The following is an 18,611-nucleotide window of genomic DNA, read 5'->3' as shown; positions in this document are numbered from 1 at the left end:
TGTAGATTACAATGGTGTGCTGCAGTAGAGAATAGGTATATTACAATGGTGTGCTGCAGTAGAGAATAGGTAGATTACAATGGTGTGCTGCAGTAGATACACATATTACTGTTTTAAAAGGTATCAGATTATTAACAAAAGAAGAAAGAACACAAAATGAAACCTTTGGAATGGTGTGGTAGTTTGGAACATAGGGGAAGAAACATGCTAGGGCATATGTATATTATGTCAAGAAAGCATTAAAATATTAGATGCAACCATAGTGGAACTAGGATGAATTACATTAATAGATATGAGATGGAAAATACATGCAAAGAATTATAGCTTTATATGCATATGTAACAAAAAAGAAAGAGAAATGATGTTTAAAAATATTCCTGAATATGTTTGTGTAAATATGGACATTATAGTCATGGGCAATTTTAACTGTAATTTAAGGAAAAATAAGAGCAATTATGATGTTAAAATTGGAAAGTTAAGTGTATAGAAGAATAACCACTGAACCAATAACAAGAATGAAATTAGGAAGTAATTGATTATTTTTTAATATCTGATGGTTTAAGAGTTATATATAAAGAAGTATGCTGGATTTTCAGACCATGTGACTGTATGGGTTAAAGTACAGGAAAATGAAGAATGTATAAGAATATGAAAAGGAATAAAGATAATTAATGAAAATGAATTAGATTTAGAACAGAAAGGGAACTTGTGGAATTATGAAAAAATCATATGGATATGAGAGAGTTTTATGCGAATTGGACTGTTTGTTGGGTTAATTTTAAAGAGAAATATGAAAAAGTGTTTTTAGAATGTGTAAGGAAGAAAAGAAAAAGAGAAATATAAGATATTAAGTCAATAAACATTTAGAGCCTTATTAGAGAAGAAAAATTCCTTTTATGAAAAAGAAAGAAAAATATATAAAATTAATCAAATTAAAATTAACTTGTTATATACGCAAAATATTGTTTACAAGGAAAGAAAGAAGAGGTAGCACCATATTTGAGTAAAATAGTAAAAGAAGGAAAGATAATAAAAGAGTTAAAAGTAAGGAAGACAAGCAAGTAAGACAGTAAGAAGGAATATACAACATAATTAAAGAATATGTACTGGAATTATTTGTTAAGAGAGAAGAAAAGAGAACAAATTTATAAAGGTGAAAATTTAAATAATGTACATAATGAGTATTTAGAACAAAAAATAACAATGAAAGAACTGAATGAAATTCTAAAAGATATTAGCATTAATTCTGCAACAGGACTAGATGGAATTGAATAGGGTATTTATAAAGAAATGAAAGAGTGGGAAAAATAATTTTTATAGAAGTTATAAATGAATGGTTAGAAACTGGAATTAAGGAGAGAGCAATATGTACAGGAGTCATGAAATGTATATTTATAAAAAAGGAAATAAAGAGGAGATAACAATTGGAGACCTGTAACATTGAATACTACGGATTATACATTTTTTATAAGAATAATAACAAAAAAGTTACAAAAAACTTTATAGAATATATGACCAAATGTATTCAGAAAAAAAGGAAGTCAAGAGTCATTATGGATAATAAGAGAAATATTTGATGATATCATGCATAAAATTAGAAGTGACAGTTATGATAGGGGATATAAGTAAAGCCTATGATAACATTCAATATAAATCATTATGGGGAATTTTGCAGGCATATAATGTAAACAAAAAATATTCCAAGTAATAAAATCTGTTTATGAAAGGAACTATGTGAAACTATATGTAAATGGCTGGATTGGGAAAGAAATAAAAATAAAATGTGGAATAAAGCAGGGCTACCCAGCTAATAGTGTAATTTTCTCATTAGTTATGAATGTAATAATGAATGAAATTAATAAAATGTCAAGTAGTGATAGATACAAAATAATGAGGGAAGTACAAGTGCCAATAATGTATAATTATATGGATGACATTGTATTAATTGTTAAAAATATAGTATGGATGGAAAAAGTAAATGAAAAATTAAGTATATGTTTAAAATTTTGGTTTAAGTATAAATAAGTAGAAAAGTAAAGGATTTTGTTTTGAAGGTATGATAGGAGGTGTTGAGTTCAGTGAAAAATATATAGATGTATTAGGAATAACATTTTGAAGGAATGAATACAAACAACAATGGGATAATGTACTCGAAGTAAAGGATATGACTAATTTTTAGAAATGATATAAATTGTCATACAGAAAAAAATAACATGAGGATGCTGTACATAAAGAAGAACAAGGAGGTGTGGGTTAATAAACCCAATAGTACATGCAGCATCTTTAATTTTATAAAAGGTATTAAAAAGAATTATGAAAGAAGATAAAAACTTGATAGAACTGATACTATATTATAAATGCAAAGAAATGTGGGAAGGAATGGAAGTTAAAAAACAAAATAAAAACATTATGAATGAAGAAAAGAAAGAGTACCAAAACAAAATTGTGTTATGGAAAATAAAAAAGAATATATGTGAGAAAAATAGAAAAGAGTGGTACTTAAGTATTATAAAAGCATTTTATTGTATTGATCCATGGAAAGATTTAGAAATAGATAAGAAAAAATCCACAATGATGAGATATAACAACTATAAAAAGATTAATGGATCTAATGATTTTTTATGGAGATTGTCTATTAGAAAATTGCCAGTTAAGGCAAATATGCCATACAAAAAAGCAAGATAGAATATGTAATAAATGTGGATAGTTTGAGACTACTGAGTATGTGTATTTGAAATGTGAAAGAGTTAATAATTTGTGGAAAAATATGTAAAGATAATAGGGTGAACAGTTTGTTAAAATTCGAACAAATAAATATGGACATAATATAATTTGGTTATTAAGGTGCACGAAAACAGGAAGAAGTGAAGAAAATGGACAGAGTAATATTTTATGTTTCATGGAGTATATAGAATGAGAGAGTAAATAAAATTAAATACAATGGGAAAAGCACTTTGACAAAGATGAGCAGAAGATGGTGTGTCAGAGATGGGAGAAACGGCAGCTGAGTCTTTTTAAAGGAAAATTAACATGTCAGAGGCAGTAGAATAGTATACTGAGGATTTATCCCAACAGAATTTATTCAAAGCAGAACTTACAACACTGGATTGTGTTGTCACAACCCTCCTGCTGGATGATATATTGTTGAAGATGGTGGATGAAAGTGAGCCAAAAAATGGAAAAGACATGTCCTGGGGGAAAATGATGGACAGAATAAAGAAGGAAGAAGGGACGCAGCGTGAGGACATGCATGTGGAAGAAGGGATGTGTGGTACAAGAGAAGAGAAAGAAACTAATGTTAAAAGAAATAGAATGTTTAAGGTAAGAATTGAAAAGAAGGAAGATGCTACAATGGATAGATATAAGGTATGGCATGAACTTATTAAGATGCTCGGAATTAAACCAAATGAGGTAAGAGCATTCATTCGTATTAATAGAGAGACTTTTGTCACATTATTTTTGAGACTTGGCAGATAATGGAAAAGTTTAAAGAATACGAAAAAAAGAAAAACTGCTCACCATGGAACTTATATGTACCTAAGCCCTCTTTTAGGGGAAACTAAGAAAAATTAACATTCAATTCAGAACTGAAGTTGAAAATGAGACTTAAAAAATAATTTAGTAAACATATGTAATGATGTGTTCTACAGTTGACCCTTCCTGAAATGGAGTGGTAGAAAAAAGTTAGAAGTAGTTGAAGGTAAGGCACCTAAGAAATAGAGAGGTCACTAGTTGGGGTTAGTGCAAGGACATAACCAATGAGTTTTGAAGTATTTCTTGAATTTGTTTTTGAATTGTGTTAGTGAGGGTTCTAGGGTCAAGTCAGCTGGGAGTCTGTTCCATATTTTTCCTACAGAGTTGGCAAACAGAGAGTCCCCAGCTGAGAAGTTGGATTTGTATGTTTGAATTAGGAGTCTAGTGGATGATAGCAGTGGCAGGGAGCTGGTGTAGGGACTGATAATATTTTTCAGTGCGGATGTATTTTCTGGTTGGTAAAGGACTTTTTGTGCCACTATTAGCTGGTTGAACTGCAGTACGCTTGGCAGTTCAAGCCATCCTAGGTGATTTAGGTTGTCACAGTGCTGTGTCCAGTAGGCTGTGCCAGTAGCAAATCTGGCAGTGTGGTTATAGTAGGATGATACTTTATTAAGATCTGTTTTGTTTACGTTGGAGAATAGAGGAGAGGCGTAGAGAAGAGTTGATAGCAGATGGGAGCGGGCAATTGCAGTTTTAGCAAGTGGGGTAAGGAAAGGTTTGATTCTGTAAAGAGAAACAAGTTTTTTATTAATGGTTTTGATAGTTTGATTGATATGCGCATCAAGCTTCAGGTTATCAACTATGACACCCAGTAGTTTAGTTTGGGCTTCTGGGGAGATGATAGTGCCATTGTTAGCAGTTATGTTGAAGGATGGCAGGGGTGGTCCTGCATGTGGGGGAGAAGAGGAGCAACTTAGTTTTGTTGGGGTTTAGGATAAGATGTTGATTGGAGAGCCATTTTCTACTGTATTGAAGGTATTTTGGGTTAATGTGAATAAAGTAGCTGGTGAGGTGTCAGAACAAATCAAGGTGGAGCCATCCACGTACCGAATGCAGGTAGCATCTGTGATGACTGAATGAAGGTCATTGATAAAGATGGAGAAAAGAAGGGGTCCTAGTATCGAGCCCTGGGGGACTCCAAATGTGATGGGTAGGTGAGATGATAGCTTGTCCTGCCATAGGACTGCCTGCCCTGCAGGTAGGACTGAAACCATCAGAGTGCATGGTTGTTTAAAGAGAAGGCCTTCAAGGTATTAATAAGCATTTTGTGGTCAACCATGTCAAAAGCCTTGGATAGATCTAGAAAGAGTGCTGAGGATAGTTTGTTTTTATTGTGGTTGTGGTTATTGACGTTAGAGAAAGAGAGGAGGGCAGAAGTAATACTGTGGTGTGGCTTAAAGCCATGCTGAAATTTGGACAACAGCTTGTTCTGTGTGAGGTAGTGCATGATCTGTACGTGTACACACTTCACCATAATTTTAGCTAGAGGTGACAGAATAGCTATGGGTCTAAAGTTTGACAATTCAGTGGAACTGCCTTCTTTATGGAGAGGTATGACATGGGAGATTTTCCATATAATGGGTACAGTAGCTTCAGATATAGCTCTGTTGATCAAGATAGAGATGGAGTAGGCTATGGTGTCAGCAACCTTTTGCAGATAGTCTGCTGGGAGGAGGTCGGCAGCCAGGGTGGTGGGTCTTAGTTTCTTAAGTAGGGCATGAATAAGTTGAGTAGGAACAAGTTGGAAGGTAAAGTATGTTTGGGTACTGGGTGTGGCTACATTAGAATTAGAGCCATTGGGAGAGAGTTGGCTGGCTAGAGACTGGATCGTCTCTGTGAAGGAGCTGTTGAAGTTATTAGCAATGTCTACTGGGGATTTTTGTTGGGAAGATGAGAGGGGTGGAGTGGCGGTTTGCCTGGGTGGAGTAGTTTGTTTATTCCTGCCCAGAACATTTGAGGTTTGTTTTGGTGTTTTTGCAGCAGATGGTAGTAGTGGTTCTTTTAGTCTAAGGTTATGGATTTTTTGGTGTCATTCCTTAGGTGTCTGAATCTTAGTTGATCAAGTGAGGCTTTTGTTTTTCGGTATAATAAGTAAATGGAAAATTATCAAGATAATATTATTTTGTGGAAAATTAATGTGAAAGAAATTGAAAATAATAGAAAAATGGTATAAGATTAAGGAGAAGTATTACAGGATATATCCTTGGAAGGAATTAACTAATGAGAAACGGAATGTTATCGCTGCAAGAATGAAAAATGTAAAGGACATATAGAAGCTCAAGACTTTTTATGGAGGTTGTCTATACAAAAACAACCAGTGATGGTGAAATGCATATAAAAGTATAAAAGACAGAGTTTGTTTATATTGTGGTGAATGTGAAACTTGTGAACACGTTTTCATACAATGAAAAAGGGTAAAAATGTTGTGGGAAAAGATTATAGAGAAAAATATGTAAATGGCTTTAAGGACGTAAGCCATTTAAATATGGACATGATTGAATTTGGTTACTATAGACACAAAAGTAAGAAAGAGGATGAAAATCTCAGTAAAAAATGTTTGCTACATTATGGCTGATCTGGAAACAGAGAGTTAAGAAAATCATGTTCAACGAAAAATGGGACTTAGCAATGATGTTGAAAAAAATAAGGTTTTAGTTGTGGAAATCGGAGTGGGGGTCAAAAAGTAATAAGTATGCGTTTTATATGATGAAGCAAAATCTAAAAAGAGGCTTTCATTTGTAAATAGTATATGTATGCATATTGTAAATAGTTGTAAATATGAATATATAACTATTGATTGTGTAAATACCTATGGATTATGTAAATAAAGGAACCCTACTCTTTTCAATAGGTGCTATGGGATCTTTTACATCCCCCTGAGCATCTCATCTGAATGAAAACAAACTCAGGAGTGCAACATCCCCTTATGCTACACTGATGTGCCAGCAAGCAATCCACCTGGTATGGGAATAGAACCCATAACCTTATGCACCAATGGCAGGTGTGCTACCTGGTGCATCATTGATACAAATAGTACAGCTATTAACCCATCATGCAACTAATCAAGCTCTTGATGTCTCTAGACAATCAACTAACCTCTTTCTACATTTTTTGCTACCAACCAGTTCTTGCCCTCGGAGAACTTACACAGTTCGGCATTTTAAGTTTCGTGATTCTCATCCCAGTAATTTCATCTTCAGGATTCTGAAATTATGGGATTTAGAAGTGAAAATTACTGAATTATATTACAGTCATCCTTGTGAAATTTGACTGTAATAAAATTTGGCAACCATTACCACCGATGAGATTTTCCACAAAACTCAGTATATATAAACAATGTTACAGCACCTATCCGAAAAGAGAAGGGAAAGTTTCCCAATACCCTCAGGAAAACTTCACGAGTAGTATAAATACCATTTCGAGTCTCCCCTGCATACAGGCTACTAGCCTAGTAGGATTAACTCAATAAACAGAGGATTAATTTTATATATATATATATATATATATATATATATATATATATATATATATATATATATATTTGTTGTTGTTGTTGTTGTGTCTTTCAGCTTTTCCCAGTTAGGGGTTGCCACAGCGGAACTCCAGTCTGCTAATGATTGGTAGCTGATTTTTACGTGCCGAGTTACCAGCCCTGATGCACAACCTTCAACGAAGGTACACCCATTCACGCATGTCTCCACGCAGAAGACGCTCTATGTATACGGGTCTACTTCTAAATTTCGAAGTTTCAAAACATCAGCTTTCTTATGGTTGATGCCATGAGATCAAAGTTTTGAAACTTCGAAATGTAAATAAAAAAAATAAAAACAAAAAAAAATATTTTTTCGATGTTTTTCAGGGGAGAAAGCCCCCCCCCTGAGCCCCCACACCCCATACTAATTAAATATACCAACTTAGAGATCATACTACAATGAGGAAAACTGTAAATATATTGTTCTGCGCTATATAGCAATCTTCATTTAAACGGTTCAAAATTTCATGGTGTTTCATGGTCTTAAGCTTTCATGCTGTATCTGCTAATGAAGAGTTTTATCACATTTATTGAGGCCTGCATTTCTATGCTAAGATTAAAGAGGAGAGGGCCACATGGTTGGGAGGATGACAACACCTGGAAACTTTTGTTATCGTAAGGTAATGGTACACAAATATATTTGTCTGTGTGCTGGGTAGACAGGTCAATAGCTAGAGTAAGGCATTAGTTATGGTTTTAAGGAGAGTGAATACAATTGTATTTATTTATTTAGTGACATTTGTTTACCACGAAAGTCCAACTTGGCACAGGTGCCCTTTTTCAGCAGACACCTGATGAGAAAAGCTCCAAGGTATCATATTTAATGCAATCAATATTTACAATAACAAATTTTATAATGCAGTTCAGTGAACACATAGCACAATAGTCAGTACAATGAAATTTGTACTGATATTCATAAACATTCAATTTACAAGCCTTGTATTGAGACTTTATGCATAGAAAAGTGGTGTATAAGATGGGTAGGAGTAATTTAAGAACTACAACAGAATGAGGTATTAGATGAGATAAGCAAGTCTGAGTGTTAACAGTGAAGTAGTGATGAAATAGTAATTTGATTGTGCTAATTTAAAGTAGGTATAGTAGTTTAAGAAGTACAATAAGGTGAGGTATTAAAAGGGGATAAAAGCAGGTTAAGTGATTTATTGGACAAAAAAACACAAAAACAAGAAACAAGTGCAACCCCAAAAGGGAAACCAGTAGAATTCAAAGCACTTGTGAAGCAGTGTGTCCAGTGCAAAATAAACAATTTGACCAATTTATTAAAAGGCCATTTTTTTATAGCCTTTTGAAAAATTGTTTATTTTACACTGGGCACATTGCTTCACAATTGCTTTTGTATTCTACTTAAGTGATTTAGTGCTTTAAAGGGAGATATAATAAAGGTGATGAAAGGTGTTAGACAGCTATGTCCCAGATGGGGAGCAGGGATGAAACCAGAAGTCAGACAGGAAGTCTTTTAGTAATGGTTTGGAAAGATGAAGGAGTGTGATAGACCTGATAGTTACAGGAATTATATTCCAAATTCTAGCTACACCACTGGAATAGAGACTGACCCCAGTAGCCCTTTGTGCTTTGCAGATGGTAAACTTTTGTTTATTATTAGACTGAAGGGGATAATTTGGAAGATAGTATTGGGGTAGGGGGTTAATTGCTCAGCTGGCAGATGGGGTATGGATGATTTTATGGGTTAATGTAAGCTGAGTATAAGATAGGTGTTGAGGAAGCTTGAGCCAGTTAAGTGTTTTCAGTGCTAAACAGTCATGGGTCCGATAAGGTTTGTTGCAAGTGAATCTAGCAACGTTGTTATAGCACTGTTCAAGTTTAGAACTAAGTGAGGCTTGTAGGCTGGTCACGATAGGGGCTCCATATAGGAGAGAGGGTAAGGTAAGTGGCAGTTCTATTTATCCTGGCAGAGTCTATAAGGAATTTCTTTACTCTGTGTAGGTTGCCTAGTTTTCAGTGGCTTTTCCTGATGACGTGGATATGTGTAAATTGAATTTAACACTGTTGTCATGCAATGCAGTTTTGTATTTATGTGAGGTAACATCAATCATGGTATTACTTAAGGAAGAAATTTTAAACTTTTTTCATGGAAATGGGTTTTTGGATAAAAAGTGAAATAATTTTTTTGAGGGGGATTTAGTAGCAGGTGATTCTCCTGTATCCAACTTTCAGCAGAGTTAAACACATGAGTAATTCTCTTAAGATGTATTAGGTTGTCAGAAATGCATATTAGGGTAAAATCGTCAGCATATTGTATGAGGGAATCTTGCTGAGAGGATTTATGTAGATTGTTAGTGAATCTATTAAAAAGCATAGGGATGGGAATGGAGACCTGTGGAACACCAGTATTGATAGGAAGGTAGGAAAGGAGAAAAAGTAGAAACAAGCTATTTACCAGACTGGTAACTATCGGTTAAGTGGTTGTTAAACCATAGTAGTCTGGGTTGTGATACCCTGAGGGAAGACAGTTGGTAGGGGAGTTTTTGGTGAGAGACTAGATCAAACGCTTTACAGAAATGAAGGAATACAGAGCAAACAAGGTTTGCTTTGTCTGTGGATTTATTAATAGTATCTCTGAAATGGGTGGGTCTAAAACTATGCTGTGTGGGGGTCAAGATCTTTTTCTGAAGAATATGTTGAAGAAGTTGCTTGTGAAGGCACTTCTCCAGAATTTTTGAAAAAGGAGATAATATGGTGATAGGTTTGAAACTGGATATATCAGATGAACTTCCTCCTTTATGAAGGGGGTAATGAAGATTGTTTTCATAGAGAAGGAACATATGATTCCTTGATAGATCTTTTAATTATAAAAGACACAGGATAGGCTATGAAACTGGCAACCAAGCCTGATGTATTCTGTTGGGCGATTATCTGCTGAAGGAGAACAGGGTTTCAGTTTAAGAAGTAGTAATTTGATGTAGGAAGTTGGGATGGGTTTTAGGGTGAAATAGGGCTTGCTGTCTGAGGTGATGGCACGTCAGGATTGTTGGGAGGAAAATCTTTAATAAAGAGTTTTAATGGCTTCTTTAAAATGTGCATTAAACTGAGCAGCTATTTCAGAGGGAGTGTTATTTGGGGCAGGATTAGGAGTGGTGGATATTCCAGAGTGGATTATAGTATTAAAGGAAGAACATATTTTTTTTGGTTGGAAGACTGATTCAATAAGGGGTTACTGAAGTAGATTTTCTTGTCTGAAATAATTTGTCTTTCAGTACAGTTACATACTTCTTTAAAGTGTTGTACATTTGGGGGGGAGATGTATATTGTAGCCATTCCTTGCAAGCCATATCCCTTTCATACATTAAGTGCCTGCTTTGGGTAGATAATGAAGGAGTAGGGTTATTCTTTACTTTTTGTTCTGGTTGAAGCCAGACTACTGAGGGTTCTAAGAAAAAGTGAGTTAAATATGTGTACAGCTTCATCAAAGGGAATATTTTTTCAGTACAGACCATTTAAAGGCATTGGGGTTAAAATTATTGAGGTTTTGAGAAGTTCTAAGTTAGCCTTGCTTGACATGATGGGTACTAAGTGTATATGTATATACAGGGAGATGCTCACTAAGGGAGTTAGAGAGGGGGCCGCTGGAGACAAACTTAGTGGAATCAAACACCAATATCCAGTCAAGAATTGAGACTCTGTTTTGGGGATAATTATAATGTGAGGGGGAGGAAATGAGTTGAGTCAATCCAAATAGGTTTAGGCTAATTGATGGATATTTTTTGGAGATAATGTGCCAATCAAAATGAATGTCACCTAGAATTATCTTTTCATTAAAATTTGTACGTGAGATCCAGTTTAGGCTATTTCCTAGGGTTACAGCATTACTAACTGGGGAATAATACTTACTGCCTGTGATTATTTAGTTTACGATGGGAGATAAGGACATATGTGTTGTGCAATTCGGGAACAGGTTACTGTAGGGTACGATTCCAAGTTAGTCAGGGTAAAGAAAGCCAGTCTTGATGATATTATAACCAGGAAGTGATATTTCAGTATCAAATATATGGGGTTTTAGCCATGTTTCAGTTATGGCAAGAATGGTATATAGTGGGAGATCCAAGCATGGAGTTTTGAAATTTTATTATAGATGCTACAAGTATTTAAGGAAATGTAATTAAGCTCTTTGGGTGAGTTTGGGATAGGTTCATAGGTAGGTACTAGGCTATTGGCCTAAGGGCCTACATAAGCCTAGCCAACAAGGTTCCCTGGCTTACGCCATCCAAGAAAGTTATTTTCCCGTGCCACAGAAGTGATCCCCAGGGTGTATTTCCTATTTCCCATCCACTCATCAAGATTTTTCTTGAAGAGTGCTAATGAAGAACTTTGCTTAACATAGATGGGAAGCCTGTTCCAGAGTATGGGAAGTCTCTGGGACAGGAATCTATCCCTCCAGCATGTCCTGTTTATTGTGGTAACAAGGTTTAGGTCCCTAGGGTGTATAGCTCAGAGGGATTGGGATTTCTTTAGGTGTAGCATGTCCAACAGCTCTGGGTTTGACATAGCTTTATATGTTAGGCAGAAATCACCTCAGAGTAGGTGATATGCTACGGAGTAAAGCTGGAGTTTTTTGAGGCGGTCAGTGTAAGGCATTTATTTGAGGCCAGTAATCCTCTTTGTGAGGTACTTCTGTGGCCTTTCCAGCTGCTGCAGATGTCTTGTGAGGTACATTCCAAAAGGGGCGTTGTACTCTATAATGGGTCTAATGAGTGTTGAGTAGAGGGGAACAATGACCTCTTTTTTCCTGGATGAGAACCATGTTATGATGAGGTGTGCCACGTAGAAGGACTTCCTGACTACTGTGGCGATGTGACTATCAAAGGAGAGACTACTGTCCACCTGGGTCCCAAGGTCTCTTATCACACATTCAGTGTTAAGTAGATTTCTGCCTATGTGGTAGTTCATGGGTACAGAGTTTTTACCAAAGGGGATGACACTGCACTTTTTGGCACTGAGCTTGAGGCCATGGCTCTGACACCAGGCATCTGTCTCAGTGAGGTCCTTCTGTAGGATGTCCACATCATTTGGGGACTTGACTATGTCTCCTAGTTTGCAGTCATCTGCGAACTTCATTAGCCAGAGGCCTTCTGTGTTAGCCTGCACTTCAGAGAAGTAGATACCAAACAGGAGAGGTCCCAGGATGGAAACCTGTGGTACTCCACTTGTCACTGCTTTGAGGTCAGATTTGGAGTCTGCAACTTTTACAGTGTGGGTTCTGTCAGTGAGCCAGTTGGCAACCCATCTTGTGACGTAGGGATTTATACCTAGTTTAGTGAGTTTAGCTATAATTCCAGACTGGGGGATGGTGTTGAAAGCCTTGGCGAGGTCAAGATAGGCTGTGTGAGCCACCTTACCCTCATCTACGGCTTTGGTGACTGCCTCAAAGAAGTTGATCAGGTTCAGGATGCATGATCTGCCTTTCACAAACCCGAACTGGGTGGGATCCAGAGTTTGAAGGTTACCAATGCCTTATTATTTATTTATTTATTTAAATTTGTTGACCGGGAGTGTCCGACTGGACGTGGGTCCATTTTCAGCAGAGACCCGGGGAGAAAAGCTCCACAGTAAAATAAACAGACAGTAGTTACCTTGGATTACATAGTGATTAACAATTTAACATAGAAATTACTTACAACATATTTACAGATGAAGAACATAGTACATCAGTAGACAACTAGAATATTTATCTGTGAAGTACATAACATGTATTAACAAATGTAACAATGAGAAGTTCCTGCTGTATAATAAGTACTAGGCTTATGAGCATCTGAGCTTGCTATCATCAAGGTAGTTAGTGGAGGTGAAAGAAGGTAGTAGTTGGATGGGGTGGATGATATTAGAGTGGGAGTTGCAAGGGCATAGCCAGCATGTTTTTAGGTGCGCTTTTAATTAAGTTTTGAAGTTGGTGCATGATGGTACGGAGGTAATTGTGGGTGTGAGTGAGTTCCATAATTTGGCTATGGCGCAAGATAATAGTGCTTCACCAGCAGAGTTATTGGCTTTAGTGATCTGCAAGTGATTTTTGTTGCTGGATCTTAGTGGTCTGGTGGTGCGATAGGGTTGGAGTAGATTCTGGAGGGATGGGACATTTAGTGGATGGTCTTTGTTTATGAGTTCCATGATGATACATGCCATGGCCTTGCAGACCAGGCTCATCAGGCTACTAGGTCGATAGTTCCCGGGATCAGTGGTGGCTCCCCCTTTGTGGAGTGGGATAACTGTTGCTGTGCACCATTCAGTGGGCACAAACCCTGATGTGAGGCTATTATTGAACATGGTGCTTAAGTGGGGAGCCAGTTCGTTCTGAAGTTCATGTAAAACGCAGCCTGGGATTTTGTCCGGTCCCATGGATGCTGTGTTTTTTATTTAGAGAGTGCAGCTTTTACCTGTGTAGTTGTGATTACAGGGACTCTCCATTCTTCCTGCATAGATATGGGCCCTTTAGGGGGTGAGAGGGGGGTAAAGTTAGCACTGAACCTATATGCCAGGATGTTGGCAATATCAGTTGGTTCTGTAATTTTCATGCCGTTGTGCTGTAACTCAGAGCAGATCTGGGTGTTGCCATCGAGATTCCTGACATAGCTATAGAATGCTTTGTGGTTGTCCTTAGAATTAGTAGCAATTTTGTTTTCATAGCTGGCTTTGGAGGATCTTATAAGGGATCTCAGCTTCTTACTGAGGCTGACCAGGGAGCTCCTCCACTCATGGGATTTTACTCTGTTTTGCAACAGTTTCTTCCTTCTGTTGCACAGTTTGTTTATGGCAGGGGACCACCAGACTGGTGTCCTTTTTTGGAGGATAGCATCTTGGTTCTGTTTGGGATAGCACAAATCATGCACTTGTGTAAGTGCTTATAGAGTGCATTTGTGTAGGATTCAGCAGTTGTAACTGTATTGTCCATCTGCATGGGTGTCATGAAGTTCACCACTTCTGTCTTAAGAAGCACGAAGTTGGCTTTGGAGAAATTTTTTACCATGGTTTCCATAACTCACCTTAAGGTGAGTTGCATTTTGGTGATGGAGGTGTGGTCCCTGCTTTGGAAGGAGATGGGTAGGCTGAGTATGAGGGGGCTTGGGTTGGGATGAGTTTTAGAGGCTACTGGGGAGTCAGGAAGGGAGGAGGGTAAAAGTAAAATAAAAATAAAAGTAGACATAGCATTGTGTACATGCTGATTTTGATTAATTTTGTGCACAGTTTTCATTGTACGTAATGTGTATACAAAATGTAGTAATTTGTTCTCATAAATGCGTTCAAATAACAACAGAAGCAGGTAATGATTTAGGCAAAATCTAAATGGCTTGGTAGTCTGAAGCTATTGCAAACCTGAGGGCACTGATTATATGAAAGAAAAGAAGGAAGGGGGGGTTTGCATAGAATGTTAATGAGCTAATCAAGCCATCTAATAAGAAAAAAAAAAACAGAATAGTGACAAATCTCAAGCAGTAACGCCCTTAGACCATACCCTCAACCTCTTAGAGAATGAATTCTGGACAAAGCTACAAATAATGGGGGACAAAGGCCCAGAATCAGGGATACATTTTAAATATTGCTCTTACAGACTTAGAAAGTTGCTAAATTATGTGGTTTTGCATTACTGTGCATTTTCTAAAGGATATGAACTCAGAAACTCAAATGTCTGACACTATTTAGTGACTTCAGTTCTGAATAATTTGCCAGAGAAGCACAACTTTTACAAGAAACACACAATAAATATGAGGCAAAAACCTAGACATTCTGTGAAATTCTGGACAGTTGACACACATGCCCTGGACTGTGGAGGCATGTTCTAATAAAACTGAGCAGAAAATTCTCCTTACGGGTAACTTATTTTATTTATTTATTTTTTATTTTATTTATTTATTATTTTTAACTGGGAAAGTCCGACTTGGAACAAAGCCAATTTTCAGTGGAGGTCTGGGGAGAAATGCTCCAGATGCATGTCTTTGAACATGGGTACCGTGTCATGATTAGTAGCATCATCCTTTCAGGGATCCTGGTATAGAGGAAAAAACATCCTACTATGAAGAACGTGTCCTCTTAAAACAGAAGAAACTTTGATAAGTTACAGTGGTTATTATGTGCTACAAGGGGATTAAAGGTTTCCTAGGTGGGTCAAGTTTTATCAGTGTCAGAGTTTGGTTTAAGAAGGATGGGTGAGTAAACATTATGAATGCCAAGATAATATAAAGTATTATGACCGAGTCTCCACTTGTAATTGATTATGTGTTCAAAACATGGATGCCAGAAAATTCACCTTGAGAGTGAAGCTCAGGAGTTGAATGTTGGCATCCCTGTCAAGAACACGATAGCAGGTTAGAACTGGAGACCCAATCAAAATTCTTGGTAGTGCATGGAGCTTTATCTGCACCCTGTACTGCTAGTTATGGAAAAAAAACTGCAAAGTGTTTTGCTGAGTTTTAAAGTCAGGAAAGCACTTAGCACTGTCAAACAGCAAGCCACCCTTAGAGCAGGGCAAGATTCTGAGGCAAAGTCAGGGACAGATTCCTGGCACAGATAGCAGGCAGAAACAAAGCTGTTGCAACATACGCAGCTCCCATTTGCTTGCTGGTACTGTCAGTTCTTACTGGCTAGTGTGAGACTCAGTCTTAACAATCGAGATCTTAACAGTGCATAACAACTGCTGAGGTCAGGTGCGATGCTACAGAAGCACTCAGCTGCTTTATCTTTTTCTTGGTATTGAAGCATAATCAGTTTGGTGTGAATGTAATGCAGTCCACAGAAAGGACTGTATATAGATCTGAAAAAAGACAAATTAGAAAGGACAGAGCAAAGCTGTTAAAAATGAATGGGTTAGATATGTCTATTTGTTTAATAATATTTCTGTTACCATATACTATTATTTTGTTGTTAAAGTTTTCAATAAAAAATGAAAAAAAAAATGTATTGGTAAAGTATACTTGAAAAATTATAAGTTAGGAAAGTTTGGTTGCCAGAGTTGATTTCATGTAAAAAAATCCAGATTTATAAAAAAAATCAATAAATCCTGCAAAAATTAATATTACTATAGCGTATGGATCAAAGGTGGTAACTTAAGGAGTGTTGAAAGTTTGATTCAGAAACGGCATAAAGACGAGTTGGCAGACTTTAAAGATTCCCTGTGGACTGCTCTGTCAGAGATACTGGGTGAGTAATTTGGTGTAACTAAGAAAATGATTTTTCTGAGCTGTGATACAGAATCGAAATTGCTTAGCCATAGTAAGGCCTTCCTGAGTCTAATTAATGGCGGCAGCCAAAAAAGCAATTACTAGAAAATGGAAACCAAAGTCTAAACTGACTTTACTAGAAGTAGTGAATATAATAACAGCAATAGAACAACTAGAACTGGGATCTTCAGAAAACGGTCGGAGCAAATTACATAGGAAAAAATGGGAATTGTGGGAACAATACATGCAGAGGAGTAACAAGCTTTAAAAGAAGGCAGGATCTGCATAGATTATAAGTGATGCATAATGCTTGCAAATACAATTATGTCAGTATGGTTTGTTTTCATTTACATAACTCTACCATTGCCTATTGTATGTCATACATGATAATTTAATAAAGATGTTTCTTGTAAAACAAATGACATAAAGACATCTGCAGAAGAAAAATAAAATACAATAAATGTAGGTTTCTAACTCAACAATCAGTTTTATTTTAAGAGATACACATTAACATGCTATTTCTTCTGGACTAGCCATAAATCTTTAAATGTTAACTGGGCAACTCTTCTGTAAGTTTAGAGGTTTCCTTCTCAGAAAATAAATGTAATGTGCGCTGTAATAGTCATAACAACTTGTGTCATGCAGCACTTGTTGGACTAGGACAGAACTAAAAAAAAAAAAAAAACAGAATTACTTGCAGATTTGGCTCCATAAAGTCATTTGACTTTTGGCAAACTGTTCTTGCCAAAGTGAATGGGATGCAAATGGAGGATTCTGGATCAGACTATTGACAGAGCATGTTTTTTTTTTTTGTGACATACTGCTAACCAGTTAACTGTCTTGTTTTTCTGTATCTTCAGATATTGTTATTTTTGCTAAGGTGAATGCCCGTAGCTGCTTTTAGCTTGTCCTATAGTCCTCATATAAAATATACAAGCATGTACACATGGAATTGTTTGATGTAAGTATTTATTGGCTGGGATTGTCCCTGGATTTTGGTTGTAGCTGAAAGGAGCTTGCTGAAATAGTTTGCATATCTAGATTAACCAATTATACAAACAAATAATAAAACTTAACTTAAAAAATTATGGCAGATCAAATTGCACAGAAAAGAACACATACTTCCAAGTCACAGTACTTAAATGATAAAGCATACAAAAACAAGTTGTGTAATTAAAAAAAAAATATGATCACAGCTCACCTACATCGTGGATAAACCTCTCGATTTTGGACTGCATTCCCCAGTATCTAAATTCCACTTTGCACAATTTGTAAGCACACATGATGGGGAACTTCCCAGGGTTATTCTTGCATTCCTCTATCCAATCTTCTGACAGGGGTCCTCTTTTTGTTTTGAAAGATTTAAACAACTTTGGGTCTTCTTCAGCCTTGTACTCGTGGGTTGGAATAACATCTTTTACAATATCGATGGGATCTAAATTTAGCGATATAACAGAAAAATATCACTGATGCAGAAGCAGAAAAAGCAAATTCCAACATCTTTCAAAAGCTGATAACAATGTGTAATGGTGATGATTTTTTAGTTTATAAAACCAGTAATAAATTAATTTGAAGCACCACTTTAATAGCTGCTCTTGAATACTACACTGAGAAGTCATACAGAGTTCACTGTTTAATATGTGACAAAGCTTAAAAGCAACACCCAAAAAATATATGTGGCCATAATTAAATAATTTAGTTACAATAAGCTGTCACTGGATAGTGTTATACTATATTAACAGAGTCAAGGTTTTATCAGAACATACATTTATTTATTTATTTGTTTGTTTTGTTTTTAATTTAGATTTCAGCAGCAAAGCCCCTTTCCTGTTTTTACAGAGTAAAAACAGTCTAAAATCAAAGCATTAAGATCTGCTTTGCAATAGAACTCACATTTTTTTTTTCTGCATTTGAACATTAAACTTTAAAACAACTTAAACGAAATCAGATGTAGGTATAATGAAGACATAGGGATCTGAATGTCCCCACCTGCTGATACAGGTTGTGTTGTTTTTCTGCCTGGAAGATGGGATTTCTGCCCTGGTACAGTAACATTACCTTTTAGTTAAGTGTGTTTTAGTAATTTCTGATTAGTCTTCCTTTGTCAGTTTTAATACATCCTCACAGTGTATATTCTCATACATAACCTTTTAAATGAACAAATAACTCAGCATACCGCTTTCATATACTTTTGTTTTCTTCTGAAAGCTGAAATAGTGTAGTGCGAGGTGTTGTTTAGTTATTATGGTGGTGGTGGTGCTGTTGTTAGAGGTGGACTGGAACAATTTGTTCCATGTTTTACCCTCTAACTGGCAGCCCACTTTATATCAACATCCTACTATAAGTTCTGCAAAGGG

The 18,611-nt window shown here is 36.3% G+C and overlaps 1 protein-coding gene across 8 annotated transcripts in view; it reads right to left on the bottom strand.

Moving 5' to 3' along the window:
• Nucleotides 1-18,611, bottom strand: part of PITPNM2 (phosphatidylinositol transfer protein membrane associated 2) — a 3,395,372-nt gene that overhangs the window by 722,535 nt on the left and 2,654,226 nt on the right. For all 8 annotated transcript variants that reach the window (XM_044067911.1, XM_044067913.1, XM_044067916.1 and 5 more), the window contains one exon: nt 17,456-17,689. In XM_044067911.1, coding sequence (XP_043923846.1) covers nt 17,456-17,689 — 234 coding nt within the window. The remainder of the gene's footprint in view (nt 1-17,455; nt 17,690-18,611) is intronic.

This window comes from Protopterus annectens, chromosome 3.part1 (assembly GCF_019279795.1).
Source record: "Protopterus annectens isolate FY-2018-M chromosome 3.part1, PAN1.0, whole genome shotgun sequence".
In the NCBI taxonomy this organism is placed as follows: Eukaryota; Metazoa; Chordata; order Ceratodontiformes; family Protopteridae; genus Protopterus; species Protopterus annectens.
The sequence above is the reverse complement of the archived record's forward strand: the minus strand, read 5'-3'. Positions and strand labels throughout refer to the sequence as shown.